We start from the raw sequence: 15,453 nt of genomic DNA on the forward strand, positions 1-15,453 counted from the left end.
TATAAATAAGAAATTATAAAATCAACTGCATTGCTTATTTTTATATAAAAATTCTTTAATTTGTATTTTAATCATTTTCTTTTACATTCTATTAACAATTCATCATTTGTAAAGTGACTCATTCAATATTCGCATTTTGTAAAATTCACACAATAATTAGCAATTCATTATTAAATAAAATTAAATTATTTATTGTTTTTTTTGGCCACATGAATAAATTCCAGGTTTGTAAGTCGGTAAAAATGGCATGTAATGTGTCCATTTCCATCTGAAAAAATATTGAAACTTGAAAAAATGAATTAAATATTTAAGTTTTATTTAATAAAATATAGAATATATATTTAATAAAATATAGAAATTTAAAAAAAAATTAATTAAATATTATAAAAAAGAAAAAAGACCTTCGTAAAATATCCATTCCAAATGGAAAATCAAACGTATTGGATATGTACTCTTGATCCTCTTTTTCATCTTTTGCTATATTTAATTCCATTTCATTTGACCAAGCAATAAGTCCACGTTCCTCAGGTGTACCTTACAATTAGATTAGAATTATGATTAGAATTAATAGCAATAAATAAAAAAAAACATTTATTCATAAAACATTGTTTTATGAGTAAAAATACATTAATATTTATATATTAAAAATTTTTTCTATGAATTATACCTGGTATAATATTATCTAATAAACATCCCACGACACCTCCAACTAAAATAGTTGTGCTAAGTAATACTGTAACTACACTATCGAATATTTCATTTCTGGTTTGTATTACTCCTGGATGATTGATCATCCATTTTGATAAAACCTGAAAATTTATAGAAATAATTTACTTATCTTTTTATATAAAATTAATTTAAATTACTAATTCAACTACTAATTTAACTTTTATTTTCTTTCTTTATCAATTGTATATTTTTTAAAAGTTAATGTTTTAAACTAAATATTTTATTATTAATTATTTTACCAGTGGGAAAAAAATAGAAAATCCAAGAATGTACAAATTCCTCGCAGAATTTAAATTTACATATTGTAATGCAGAAAGACCTAAAACATATTATTTTTAACTTCTTTTTTAATTTTCTTTTTAAAATAATTTTATTTGAAAAATATATTATGATATACCGAAAGCGCAGATCATCCCAAACATTATACAAAATATTCCGCCAACTATGGGTTCAGGAATGATGATAAAAACAGCACCAAATTTACTAATTAATCCTTGAAGGATCATTAATCCGCACGCCCATTGAATGACTCTGCGACTACCAACTTTCGTAACACCTGATAATATATCGTTTAAATAAGTTCCAGACTCAAAATATTTTTATACTTATGAACATTAAAAAAATATTACTCATAGACTATTATCCAAGAATATTATATAACTTACCAATGGTTCCTACATTTTCTCCAAACGTATTTGTACCGTTTCCGCTTCCCCAAAGACCAGCTAACATTGTTCCAAGGCCTTCCATACCAATACCTCGATTAATAGCGTGAACTGGAGGAGGAGGAGCTCCTAAAAATAAAATTTTCTATTTTTTATCATTATTTAAAAATTTCTAATATTTAAAAATTTTTTAAATTAACAAATTTTTTTATTTTATAATCAATTTAAAATTTGATATTTTTTATTATTTATTTTATTTATTATTTATTTATTATATTGATATTATTATAATTGTTATAATTGTTACCACACATTCTAGATGTTGTTGGATAATAACTGATAGATTCTACTGTGCATGCTAATACACCAGCTAACATGCCGAGTACACCAGATAAGGATACAGTAGGTGTACCCCATTGACCAGGATAAGGAAATCGGAACCATGGAGAATCATTGATAATCTTTAATTTACTATCTGCTCTGGCTGGATGACCAACTGGTAAAATATCCGTTACGGTTAAAATTGTGCAAATTATCCACATGACTATTATAGTTAACAGTACCTAAAATAGAAGAAAATGAAGATAAAGGATGATATAAAATAGAAAAAATTAATAACATCGATATCAAAAATATAAATATAAATAAAATTTAAAAGAAAATTATAATTAAAATAAGAATCAGAGATAAAAATTTGTGCAAATTTTTAAGTTCATATTCATTATATAATTACCGGAAATAGTTTAAATAATTCAAACCACACGACTCTAATTCCTTGACCCTTACGATACATTAATATTGGGAATGGCACATTAACAAGTATTTGAGAATACAATGTTAACATCAGTATTGTTCTGTAAAATATTAATACACGAGAGGAATTATGTAAAAACTTTTTGTGATATGAACTAAAATAAATAATTAATAAATAAATTTTATTAATTAAATTATTTGTTCAGAATTATTCAAATAATTTAATAAATTAAAAATTATTGGATATCATTTTTTTATAAAGAAAAAAGAATAATATGCGTTTACCCAGCTGCGATACCCCAATGTTTAGATGCAGCATCAGCTGCATTCTCAAAAAGAGATATTCCAACCAGAGAGACAGTTGGCACAATAGTCAATGGTGTAATAAATTTCAATAAATATCCAATGATACCTATTTCAAAAATTATATTAAAGAAGAAAGATTTAATGTTCAAACAATAATTTAAAAAACAATACCTCCAAATCCAACTATTACTTGAAACAAAGAGGATACAGCAATGGCTCCTGAAAGTTCCCTCATTCTGATTTGCCATATTTCTGTACGATTAGCAGAGGACAATTCATTTAAAATCTCTGGTGGCGGACACTTCCATTGTGGTAAACTTAAGATTGCAAGAGTTGGGACTAAAAAGGAAATGGTTCCTCCTTGAACAAGAGGTAATCTATAACAAAGAATAAAAAAAATAATAAATATTACTATTATGATTTATTAATTATTAAAATATACAAATATTAGAGAAATATTAGAGAATAGAAATATTAAAATAATGATAAATATATAAATATTAAAGTATTCTAGCGAGTAAAAGTAAGAGTATGTTAAAATATTCGAATTTAAAAAATAATTGCTTAAATATTATATAAATATTAGATTTTTTAAAATAAAAATACTAGAATAATAAAATAGTAAAAATAGAATAGTAAATCTAGAATAATAAAATAATTATAATAAAATAATATCGAAAAATTTTTTCAAATTAAGTAAATAAATCTGTCTTCATTTTAAATCATGAAATTTGAAGTAAAAACAGAACATTATTTCTGCTCAGAAATTGTTGAATATCGTTAACGATCCGTAAATCTTTTTAAACAAGATAATTCTCGGCAATAAAACAAAATTAGCATTAGCATTAGGTATAGACGAGTTATCAAGTACGAAGCATAAACATATAAATATCGATTACGAAGACTTTCGTATCCAACCTTGATTCTTAAAATTCAAACACTTCACTCCATTTATGGACAAATTATGAACTTTACAATTACATAATAATAATAGTTTGGTATGAAATATCGCAACTATTAGCATTCCGATAAGATAATCGTTAAAAACATAATTAAAAACTATTATAAACTACGTTATAAATTAAAAAAATAAAAATCATTTTGACTTAAATTATAAAAAATATTATAAGAAAATGGTATAAATACCAATATATTTTTCTTGAAAAATTAGCAAAAAAATTTATTCTCTTTTTCTAAAATTTAATAAATTAAAACAGCTCTAAAAATATTATTTTTATTAATTTTCTTATATTAGGATTATAAACAATCATATCGATAAATATTTCATTAAATAGATTCTAGCCTGTGTTCGTTTCATGTACAACATTTGCAAATGCCATGAATCATTTTAATTCAAATTTATAACAATAATATATAATACGTAGTAGTTACAATTCTCGAAGTTTTTTTATCTATAATCTACAATCTATTGCTCGAAATATTTGTAATTTTGATGGTGAGGCTTCAAATTATCTATTACTATTACATACTGCTCGAAATATATATAATTGCTTTGTATGAAGTTGAATTCGTGGAGCCTATTAAGTTTTATCAACTTAATATTTTAAAATAATGCGCGACAATTTTTTCAATATGAGTTTTCAAAATGTATAAAAATACTTTTAACTACTTTTAGAACTGAATAGAAGAAGTTATAAGTTTATAAAAGAATCAATTTTTACTGAAGTAATTTAAAAAAATGCGATAATGGTAAAATTAAATACAAATTATACATTTTTCAGATTGACAAAGAAAAACTTATTAATTTAATCACCTGCATCCTATGGTAGTTTGGAAAAAAGTTACAAGTCCTGTAACGAAAATCATAGTGGAGATGATGTAACTTCTCGCTGGATCATCCTCTGCCATACATAGAGCTGGTGTCAAAATGAAAGGAATCGAGACTATTGCACCTATCATAGTTAAATAATGCTAGAAAACATATAATTAAAAATAATGTTAAAAATTAATGTTAATTTTAAAAATAATGTTAATAAAAATGATTTTAATAGAAAAAATAAATTAAAATCTAGAGTGAACAAATTCTATATTTTTCGATTTATTTTTTCATGTAAAATCATTGTCTACTCAATTATATCATTATCATTTGATATATAATATAATTATAGATATACGATTGTAGTATATTGATCAACATTATTAGATAGAAGACGAATCATATCAAGATAAATTCGTAAATAGTAAAATAAATAGAAGAATTAACTGTTCTTATGCTTATTGTTATTTCGACATATTATCTGAAATATTAAACGATCATCATAATAAAAGTAAAGAAAAGTACCTGTAAAGCCATAAATAAGCAAAGGTACCAGGGCGGCACATCATCAATGCCATAGGTGAGATTCGTATTTCTGTTAGTTTTATTCGACGGTGTTAATGTTGAATTTCCTATATTCTAAAACAATAATTATACATATTATTACATTACATTACATATCATATATAAAAAATTATCTAAATTCATTTATAATTGTATATTAATTCTGAAAAAATTAAATTTAAACTCAAATTTTTATATAAGAAATTTTTTATATTTTATCTTTTAAATGAGAGGAAGATTTTTAATGATAGTATAATTTTTTTTTTGAAGGAAATGTTTCTTATTTAATATTAATTCTAAAATAAGAATATATATAACTTCTATACACAATAGGATATATGTAAATTTATTTTAATAATAAGATTATATAATTACATATAACTAGATTATATAATTACATAATAAAATAAACCGAACAAACATATATTTCATTGTGCTCATTAAAATAATAATATGTGTCTAATGATATTATTTAGCAATTATATTATATACTATATATTAAATAATTATATTAAAGAAAACCATCATTTATTGATTTTTAGAAAAATTTTTTATTTAATCTTAAAAAAATTTTTTAAATTATTTTTAACAATTTTATTAATTTATTTTAACAATTATCATTTATTAATTTCTAATATTTTAAATTCCACTAAATAATAGAATTTTAATAAATAATAGCATTTTAAATTAATTTAAAACTAATTAATAACTTATTTTGTTTTTTTTTTCAAAATATGTATTATTTCTGTAATTATATTATTTTACTATGACTTTAAAATATTGCGTAAAATCTGATTAATAAGAATGGATTTTTACAGAATCTATTTTTTTAGTGGTGAAGTAGAAATAATCATTCAATCTTGAATCTAATCACAATTTATTAGATTCATGACGTAGTTAGTATATATTCTTAATGAATCGATTATTCTTTTTTAGCACGATTATTGAGGATCACAATCAAATTTATATTTCGATAGAAGATATTCATTGTTTTTTATGTTTTTTAATTATATTTAATAAAATAAAATATTAATAAAAAATATTTCTTTCTTTATTTAAGAATAATTATTATTTAAAACTTTTACATTGCATAATTTGAATATATTGAATTAAATTATAATTACTAATCTGAGAAGCATTGGTTCTTTTCATATAATAACATAATTTTATTATTTGGAATATGGAAATCATAATATATTTTAAAAAATGTAAATTAAAAATATTTTTATCATACACATGATAATATTAACAGAATATTTTTATTAGATATTAAATATGCAATGATTTTATAATCTAAATTTATATTAATTTAAATTATTATATTATTTACACATCATAAATATATTAAATTTTTATATTTTTATTTTTTTAGATGAATGGAATTTAATTTTAGATCTAAATATCAAACAATAAGTAAAAATTTATATTAAACAAAAACATATAAAGTTATTGAAGAATTAATTATTTAATTGAATATTTCTCTAATTCAAGCGCAACCGTTAAATTATATTCAATTGCTCGATGTGATAAAATTCTTTCTATTATAGGAATTCCAAACAAGTTATTAAAAAAAGAAAAAACAAAAGAATTATTAAATATTTGATATTGTGCACACTACTTTTTCAATTACTTACCACCTCGGTCATCTGCATTCCATTTTCAGACATTTTAAAGTTATATGTTTATATTGTTTATGGACACTACAAAATTAATTTTTCCTACATTAATCTCAATTTTAAAAAATCCATAGATATGAAAACCTCCAAACAATTTTTTCAGGAATCGCAAAAAGAATAATGGAAACGCTTCTTCACTTGATATCGCGCGTCCACGTTAAACGTTAACGACAAACTGTGTCAATAGACATGATCGCTCTTTAATTTATCGCTAAATGGCTGCTTAGAAACCAAGTATTAGTTGAATTATTTTTATTTTGACAACGATGGCGATCAAAAAAATATCAATAGAAATTAACAAGTGGAGACATGATTAATTGACAACAGTAAAAATTTATAAAAAAATATTGATAGAAAAACGAAACAAAATACTATTCTAAAATAATTTTTTAAATAAGTTGTAAAATTCCATAGCTTTTTTTTTTTTAATAATTCAATCTAAATAATGTTATACTTAAAGATGATGCTATCTTTTAATTTATAATTTATTATAGTAGATTATAATTACAGTAATATATACGGTAAATTATAAAATTAAATTGTTTTGAAATACACGTGTCAATTATATGCATGCCAAGAAATCTCGCTCATATAACTTCGTATTGATAAAAATAATATTATCTATAATTTAGCAATGGTATGTAACTATCAATTGTTATAAATCAATCAATTAATTAAATATTAAATTTAAACTCATTAATTATTCGGAAAATTTTTTTAAAACTTGGGTATTTTAGTTTAGTAAAAATATTAAATATTTTTACTTAAATAAACCAATTTGAAATAAGCATTTGAAACTTATTCAAATATTTATTTTGATGTGCAATTTTTAGAAGCTATTACATACTAAATAGAAACTTAAATCTAAACTAATATTTTATAAACAGTGATATGACATGAATATTCTTTCTAGATCTTCAATTCTTTAAGATAAATTAACGATATAATCTATAAATAAGAACACACATTATTTGTACAGATTTAGATATGCTTTTAATAAAGGACAATAAAATTTATATATTTTTTGATGTAAATAATATTAATAAATTAATTTCTTCCTTGTTATTTTTTAAACTTGTAATGAATACATTTTTATTTAAGACGAAATTATTTCTAATAATTTTTATAATATTATCCAATAAATAACTTAACAAATTACTTATATAAATGTCAATCAAAATAGTATTAAAAAAAATTTATGAAAAATATAAAATGTGAAAAATATTTGATTTTCGCGCCTGAAAGGTGGCGCTCATGTTATTGAAAACTATAGAATATATAACCTCAATATTTATATAGTCGAAGCTGTGTATCATAACCTATCGTATTATTTCTTCTTTGTGTTGTGCATCATAAATAGACAATTTAAAATTCATATTTCATGTGTCCTTTGAAATTTTTTGTAAAAGAAAGTAAAAATTTTTATAAAAAGATATAGACAAATATATAAAATGGATGAACTAAGTGAGCCTATGGATGTGGAAATGCTTCCAATTATTGATGACAGCAAGATTGTTGATTCTGATCAAACGAATATAAAGACATTTAATACGAACAATGTACATGTATCAGAGGTAAATAAGTATAAATAATCAATTTGTATAATTAATGTCACATTTTATGAATTTTCTTTTCATTTTGATTTTATGTTTTGTAATATAACTTTGCTATTTAATTCATTTTAGCCTTAATCAAAAATTATTATTTAATATAATTTATAATTTTAATTAATTTATAATTAGTTTTATAATTTTAAATTATAAAAACATTATATTTATGTTAAATTTTAAAATTAAAAATTACAATACATTTTATTTAAATAGGTACAGTTAGATAACCGTTATGAAAATCGTGGTGGCACTTTTATGACAGGCATAGATATATTTAGTAAAGAAGAAAAACTCAAAATGGAAGAGAGAGCTAAACGTTTTGGATTAACAGATAAAATAAAAAATAATCTATCAAATCAAGAACAAGATTTATATTCTAGGTAAAAATATTACATTATAAATATTAATTTCACAAATAATGTAATAATAGTTTGATAATCATGATGCATAACATTTTTTTTATATTTAGTATGGGCATTGTAGAAGATAGTGAAAATACAAAAAATATTAGACTGAATGTAATACATATGAGAGGAACTGAAGAAATGAGTACCAAAGATGTCTTTAAATATTTTGAAGATTATGCCCCAGCCTCAATTGAATGGATTAATGATGTTTCATGTAAGAATAATTTTACTTCATAAATTTTAATACAAGTATTAAATAATATAAATATTAATATTTTCGAAACATTATATTCATTTTTCGGAATATATTAAAAAATAAAATAAACGAAATTTATTAATAAATAACATATTATAGGCAATGTGGTATGGTTAGACAATTTATCAGCTGCTAGAGCTATGTTGGGATTATCAAAAAGAATTATGGGTTTAGAAAAACAAAAAAATATAAAAACACTTGATAGTAATCCTGATGAAGAAAACAATGTAGCTAATGATGATTATACTATTGAAATGGTCGAAGATAATGAAACTATAAACACAAAGAGTATAGAGGAAGATTATATAAGTATTAAGGATATTAATTGTCCATTACCACCTGGTTTATGGAGAAAGGGTATAGATTATCCTAAATCTAAAGCAATATTTCTTAGATTTGCTACTAGAGCAGATAAAAAGCAACCAAATGCAGAAAAAATGAGTGAATATTATAAAAAATATGGAAATCCTAATTTTGGAGGTATTATTCTTATAAAAATATTCTATTAAAATATTCTACATAAATATAAATAATATATAAATAAATAATAAATATCTATATAAATAAATAAAATCCTCTTTATAGGTATTAAAGGAATTTTAACTGAGTCTCGAAAACGAATGTACAAACAAATTAGACAAAGTAAAAGAAGATTCAAAGAAGAGCCGCAAGAAGATGTTAAAGATAAAAAACGTGTGAAAAATCCATGGGGTGCGTTATCGGAAAGTTGGGGACTTAATGATGCTATAGAAAATGAATTTGGTACTAGAAATGAATCTAGAGATCAAGGACGTAGTGTAAAAGATAGATTAGGAATAAAATATTCCCAAAAAGAAATTACACATACTGAAGAACAACAAAGTTCTTCAAGTAGTGATAGTGAAAATGAATGGTGTAAAAGAAGTAAAGTATTACGAATGCGTATGCATGCGGATGATGAAGAAAAAAAAATACACAAACGTCGTGCAAAACTTCGAGAACAAGTAAATTTAATTTTTAATTGAATGAATTTTTTATAACGATAGAATTTATTTAGTCATTATAATATATTTACAGACCATGTTAAATAGTTTAAGTAAAGGCAATGATTTACGATCGAGACTTAGCAAATCAAAAAAAGGAACGCAATTTCGTGATGCAATCCAAGTAGTTGTAACAAATACAAATGTAACAAAGTCAAATTCATTAAAACTTAATGAATCAGAGGTAATGATTGTTAAAAAATTAATATTGAATTACAATTTAAATTAAAAATAAAAATTTACATATTATTAAAAATAAATTAAAAATAATAATGATATATTTATATTGCATAGGAGGAAGATGGTGAAATTATAGAAGATAATGAAAGCCAGGAAAAAGAAGAAGGCGAATGGCAAGGATCTGATGAAGAACGAGAAGAAGACGAAGACGAAGATTATAGTGATGAAGATAGTGACAAACCAGTAAAAGAAGTCCAAGGACCTAAAGGCAGTGTAATAAAAGTAGTTCAGCATAAACCTCGTGTTGCTTCTACAGTATGGGCGAGACTTAACAATGTAAAAAGCGAAGTTATTGATAAATCTATCAAAAATAGGTAAGAATTTAAAGATATAAATATTTTGTTTGTATATATAATATTTAAAAATAATCAATTTTGAAGGCAATCAAGAATACGAGATCTTAGAAATACATTAAAAGGTGATCTTCGATCTCGAATCGGAAATCATACAAGAGGTCGTTCTCCTTTAAGGATAGAAGTGAAAAATGATAAATATACAGAAGGAAGTGAAACAGAATAATTATCGATTAGTCAAACAAATTGTCATAAAAAATGTGAAATGTGGTTGTGGTGTTCTATTTCAGTGGAAGAGAATGGTATGGTGCAAACTTCCTAATTGATGTATAAAAAATAGAAAATGCACTCATTACACCGAATTTACTATTTCGTTTAATTGTATACTTTTATTGTATACTTTTTAAATTAAGATGTTCTAAAATCGCATAAAATTAAATTTTAATCATGAACATATTTATTTATATTAATAAGATATATATGAGAAGAAATTTTGTTGATATACAGACTTGAATCATAGAATATTAAATTTGAAATATCATATTTTTAATTTTAATTGACTAAATATTTAATATTGATACACTTTTGACTGTATAAGAATTAAAAGTTTTGTATTTAAGCAAGAATTTTTTTGAAAAAATATGTACTGGATACATATTTACCAATATAATTTTCCATAATTTTTTTTTATTTATATAATTCAATTATATATTGATCTTTTAATAATGATTAACAATTAATATATATATATATATATTGTACACATAATATATTCTAAATATATTATATATATTTCTTAAAATGAGATAAAATACAAATAAACGGGTAATGAGTGCTTCCTGGATTGTATATAAATATTATCTAGTATAGATAATAAAAAACAATTTTTCATTAACACATTGTATACTGAGAAATAGAATGTATTTTTAAATATTCGTTTGTACTTTTGAAATTTTCACTGAGAATTGAATGTTTTGTAATTATAATTCGAAAAAAATATTTTCAAATACTATTTAATTAATAGAGAGATAAATTTATATTTTATCGTACAAAAAATTCTACAAACGAATATTTAATCAATTGTACATCGAAACAATATAGTTTTATAATTTCTTTCCCTTAAAATTTAATGGTTATATCAGTTTAAAAAAATCAATAAAAAAATAAAGAAAAATACTCAACTCGGTTATAAATAAAAATTGTATAAGACTAATTTCCGTATATGTAGAGCATTTAAAATATTTTTCTTGCGTTTATGATGATTAATGAAATATTTTGACATCTGTGATTTCTTAAACATGTATAAAAAATTAAAAAAAAAAAAGAATTAATATGTAATTTCATAAACAATTCTTTTTAATTTTAATTATAAAATGAAATATTGTAAAATTTGTAATTTTTTGACAAGTATATTAAAATATGTACGTAAAAACAAAAAAAAACAAAGAAAAAAAAACTAAATCAATATCTATTTGAATTTAAAAGAAATAGGGATATGAATAATTAAACATCGATTCCGAATAATTGACCAATAAAGCCGCATTTATATTAGCACAATAATATTTTGAATAGTCATTTTAAAATACAATAATCGATAATTATGATTTCAGTACATATATATGTATAATATATATATATGTATATATATATATATATATATATTTATATATATATTTATCATTTACACAAATAACAATTATTCGGAGAAATATTCGGCTGAATTCGAAAAAGATAAAAAAAAAAAGATTTATCGTTCGAAGAACACAGTGGATTATCGGAATATTCTTTTAGCTGCATTCATAAGTTTCTATCTATTACTTTGATTCTCTATGTTAATTTAATTTCATTTTGTATTATAAATATTTCAAATGATAAAAAATCTATTTTAATTTATTAAAAAAAAAATATTAAAGAATAAGAAAGTATTATTTTTAATTCAAGCATAAGATACTGAAATGATAGATTCTATAAATGCAGCTTGGAGGCACGAGGTAATTCAATGCATTAACAAACGAGATGTAATATTTTTGATACTATTAAAGCACATAACAATTTCTTTAACTATGTGTTTATCTAAAATCGTGTATATATTGAAAACCATTTAATAACTATATCCATTAACTGTGATTTTAATATCTAATATTATATCTACATTTTTATGTTTCAAATATAAGATCTATTTTGTGAACTAGTTCTCATTAATTAATATTCATTTTTTTGTTTGCTTCAGAATCAGAAATATCAATCTCGTTTGCTAAAAGATAATCGTGCAAGATATCGAGGATTCCTTTCTTCTATTCTACATAAAAATTGTTGATGTATTTTTTAATTAATTCTTTTCCCTCTTTTAAACCAATCGATAAACGCTATTTTCGCTTTCTTCATTTTCTTTCGCATTTCTTTTTTCATTTTCTTTCTTTTTTTTGTTCTTTTTGTTTTCTCATAAATGACGTATAACATTTAAAATCCATAGACGAAATATTTTTTTAATATTCGGATATATAAGATATGAATCGGCAACAACAACAAATACACGCAACGTTTAAGTATATTAGGCCTGATGATATTGATAATAATTCTATCAATATATATTAAACGCTACAATTTATCGTTGCTCGCATTCCACTTGCATTCAGTGTCTCTTTCTTCGCGATAATGGTGTTCCAATGTTATTAATTTTTTCTTATTCTTTTTTTATTTTTATTTTTTTTTTATAATTATATCAGCAGTCATTAAGAATATCCGACAACAAATTATATTTGATGGAAGATCTTTAACAATAATTAATTATTTTCAACGAAATTTGTACGTTTGCATAAGGTACCATACTTGATATAAGATCACAGCAAATGTACAACATTTCTTATGTTTATTAATTATTTTAAACATCGGATCTCATATACCGTGAAGAGAATAGACGGGAACTTTGAAATTTTATGGAATTTAAATGCATCGCAACTTTTTTTTAATACATTTTTAATACTTGATTGATTTGATACTAATCTCGTTATTCTTACATTTACAAACGAATAGAAAGATTCAAAGATTTGTTTCATCTCTTAGATGAACTACATAATAAATTACATGATAAATAAGAAAAATTTATAAGTTAATTTTTTATCTTTTTTTTTTATAATCCGTGAACATTGTTTTCAAGTTCTGATTTGTAAGTTTTTTTTTTTTGCTTTATTTTTTCTTTTTTTTTTTTTTATTTTTTTGTTTTTTCATTTTTAAGTTAATTCTCACGCGTAAACGAGTTTGGAACACCGATATCGTCATGGTCAGTTAGCCGACTCGTTATAATGTCCCCTCGGTCTCTCGAGGCAGCTCGTGAAAATTATTTGACAAACATCTCACGATTTACTAATCATTCAACAGTCGCAACTACTTTTGAGACTCTAAATTAATGTCTTAAATACATACATAGATTAAGTTACGAAATTCGGACACATAGCAACTATACACGCAGAAATATTCGGACATATAAACGTCGGACCGTTCAAAAATCAGTTTCATGTATAATGCTCGAGGGACTTTTATTTAAGCTTCAAAGATAAAATTGAAATATATACGAGGAAGGAAAGATTATATTTATATATGAATCAGTTTTAATTTATATTTTATATTTTTTATGAGAAATTATGAATTAATGAAAGTTCAAAGAAGTATTATTTTTTTTGTAAATTTTTCTACAAATTTCGTACCGATTTTTAAAAATGTCAATAAATGTATATTTTATTTTAAAATTTATTGCACAAGTCAGTTATTAAGGAAAAAACAGCGTATAAATGTGAACAAAAATTGAAAGCTTGTTATGAAATTTTTTAAAATCTTTCTTCCTTGTAAATAAACTCGAAACACGCAAATACTGACAATTTTATGAATTCTAGATAAATTTGATAAGATAATAAATTCATCATAAAATTAAATAAATTCCCAGTATCGGGCGTGTCGTGAGCACGAACCGAAACATTTTACATCGAGAATTTAATAAGAACAGTGCACATACATATTTCAACGAGCGAGTGTCCTCTTCGAGATTTCTTATGTTCATAAAAAAGAAACACATGGAGGAATTTTTTCAGAATGAAAAGCAATGCGCATATTGGTTAATTGCTAATTTCCATTGATGAAATCATCGTTTAAATATCCGTCAACGACGTCAACGATATAGTTATAATTACAAGGACATAAAGAAACGTAAAGAAACGTCGCATTAAAATCTTTTTAAGAAAACAATTAGATCTATAATATTTTTCTCTTAAAATGAATTTTCTTCTCTAAAGAAATTTCTTCTTTAATCATAAAAAAATAGAATAAAAATAGAATTTTTTTTTATCTTTAATCAATAATTCTAATCAATCATTATTACTTTCAATTTGAAAAATTATCATATCTTTACAAAAATTCAGAATCTCAAATAAAAGCTAATTATACATTATTTTATTTTTAAATTTCTCAAATATATCTTTAATATTGTGAAATATACTAAATTTTTCTCTTATGAATTGTTATTTTTTACAAGATTCCGGATATAAGCGGCTACAAGGCCGAATCAATAATCCAATAAATCCTTCAATGCTCTGTAAAGCATAAAATATGCTGAGAAATAGAAAAGAACACTCATACATAACATTTTTTCTCTTTGTTTTTTTCTCACAAATAGTTAAATCGTGAAAAAGTACTAGAAATTGAAAATAACAAATCGTTTTCATTATTTCCTCTCAAATAACTTGTAATCTGAGGGGAAAGAAACATACCGATGTTTCTTTCGAGCAAATTATTGTGAATATATAATATATTATAGACAAATATCATTAATGAAGAATTATTTTATTAGATGAATCGAAAAATGTGAGATCTGATAGTCGAATGAGGCAAATAAGTGCTTATATTGAATCGTTTATATTATATTTCTGCTACAGTAATTCTTCTATTTTTCATGTCTCATTCTCACTTACATTCTCTCTCTTTATCGCATTTATTAACAAGACTTTATCGTTTCACTTATTTTCTCAATTATACGTCAAAACTTTGATTTTGAAGGATACTGTTTTTTTTTTTTTGCTTTGCTTCTTAAATATTTTAAATGTGTTCTCGCCACCTCGAATACCATCAGATTGTCATTGGAAAACGATATACTTATGTTTTATAG

The 15,453-nt window shown here is 22.8% G+C and overlaps 2 protein-coding genes across 3 annotated transcripts; one reads left to right on the forward strand and one right to left on the reverse strand.

Moving 5' to 3' along the window:
- Positions 1-34: 34 nt before the first annotated feature.
- On the reverse strand, positions 35-14,496 carry LOC108002415 (solute carrier family 23 member 1). 2 transcript variants are annotated; one of them, XM_062072418.1, is made up of 13 exons: positions 14,308-14,496; positions 4,756-4,869; positions 4,228-4,385; positions 2,625-2,830; positions 2,433-2,559; positions 2,128-2,248; positions 1,702-1,957; positions 1,395-1,523; positions 1,127-1,285; positions 969-1,048; positions 668-809; positions 402-534; positions 35-268 (listed from the first exon to the last, which is right to left on the reverse strand). In XM_062072418.1, exons 1-13 carry the CDS (start codon positions 14,365-14,367, stop codon positions 190-192), a joined length of 1,764 nt encoding a protein of 587 aa, XP_061928402.1. In that variant the 5' UTR covers positions 14,368-14,496; the 3' UTR covers positions 35-189. The 2 variants fall into 2 exon arrangements, with proteins under 2 accessions (XP_061928402.1, XP_061928401.1); XM_062072417.1 differs by lacking the exon at positions 14,308-14,496 and adding an exon at positions 6,429-7,699.
- On the forward strand, positions 7,751-11,474 carry LOC107997331 (nuclear cap-binding protein subunit 3). Its single transcript, XM_017055854.3, has 8 exons — positions 7,751-8,044; positions 8,294-8,460; positions 8,550-8,701; positions 8,843-9,223; positions 9,329-9,726; positions 9,800-9,949; positions 10,060-10,319; positions 10,386-11,474. The coding sequence occupies exons 1-8, from the start codon at positions 7,922-7,924 to the stop codon at positions 10,522-10,524; spliced, it is 1,770 nt and encodes a 589-aa protein (XP_016911343.1). The 5' UTR covers positions 7,751-7,921; the 3' UTR covers positions 10,525-11,474.
- Positions 14,497-15,453: the final 957 nt, after the last annotated feature.

Source organism: Apis cerana, linkage group LG3 (assembly GCF_029169275.1).
Source record: "Apis cerana isolate GH-2021 linkage group LG3, AcerK_1.0, whole genome shotgun sequence".
NCBI lineage: Eukaryota > Metazoa > Arthropoda > Insecta > Hymenoptera > Apidae > Apis > Apis cerana.

Coding starts and splice junctions, on each gene's coding strand:
- LOC108002415 (XM_062072418.1), bottom strand. CDS start 14,367: ATGTGTTTCTTTTTTATGAACATAAGAAATCTCGAAGAGGACACTCGC. Junction 1,958..2,127: donor AATTATTTAAACTATTTCCG/GTAATTATATAA, acceptor CTTCTATTTTAG/GTACTGTTAACTATAATAGT. Junction 269..401: donor GGAATGGATATTTTACGAAG/GTCTTTTTTCTT, acceptor ATATTTTTTCAG/ATGGAAATGGACACATTACA.
- LOC107997331 (XM_017055854.3), top strand. CDS start 7,922: ATGGATGAACTAAGTGAGCCTATGGATGTGGAAATGCTTCCAATTATT. Junction 8,702..8,842: donor ATGGATTAATGATGTTTCAT/GTAAGAATAATT, acceptor AACATATTATAG/GCAATGTGGTATGGTTAGAC. Junction 9,224..9,328: donor TGGAAATCCTAATTTTGGAG/GTATTATTCTTA, acceptor TCCTCTTTATAG/GTATTAAAGGAATTTTAACT.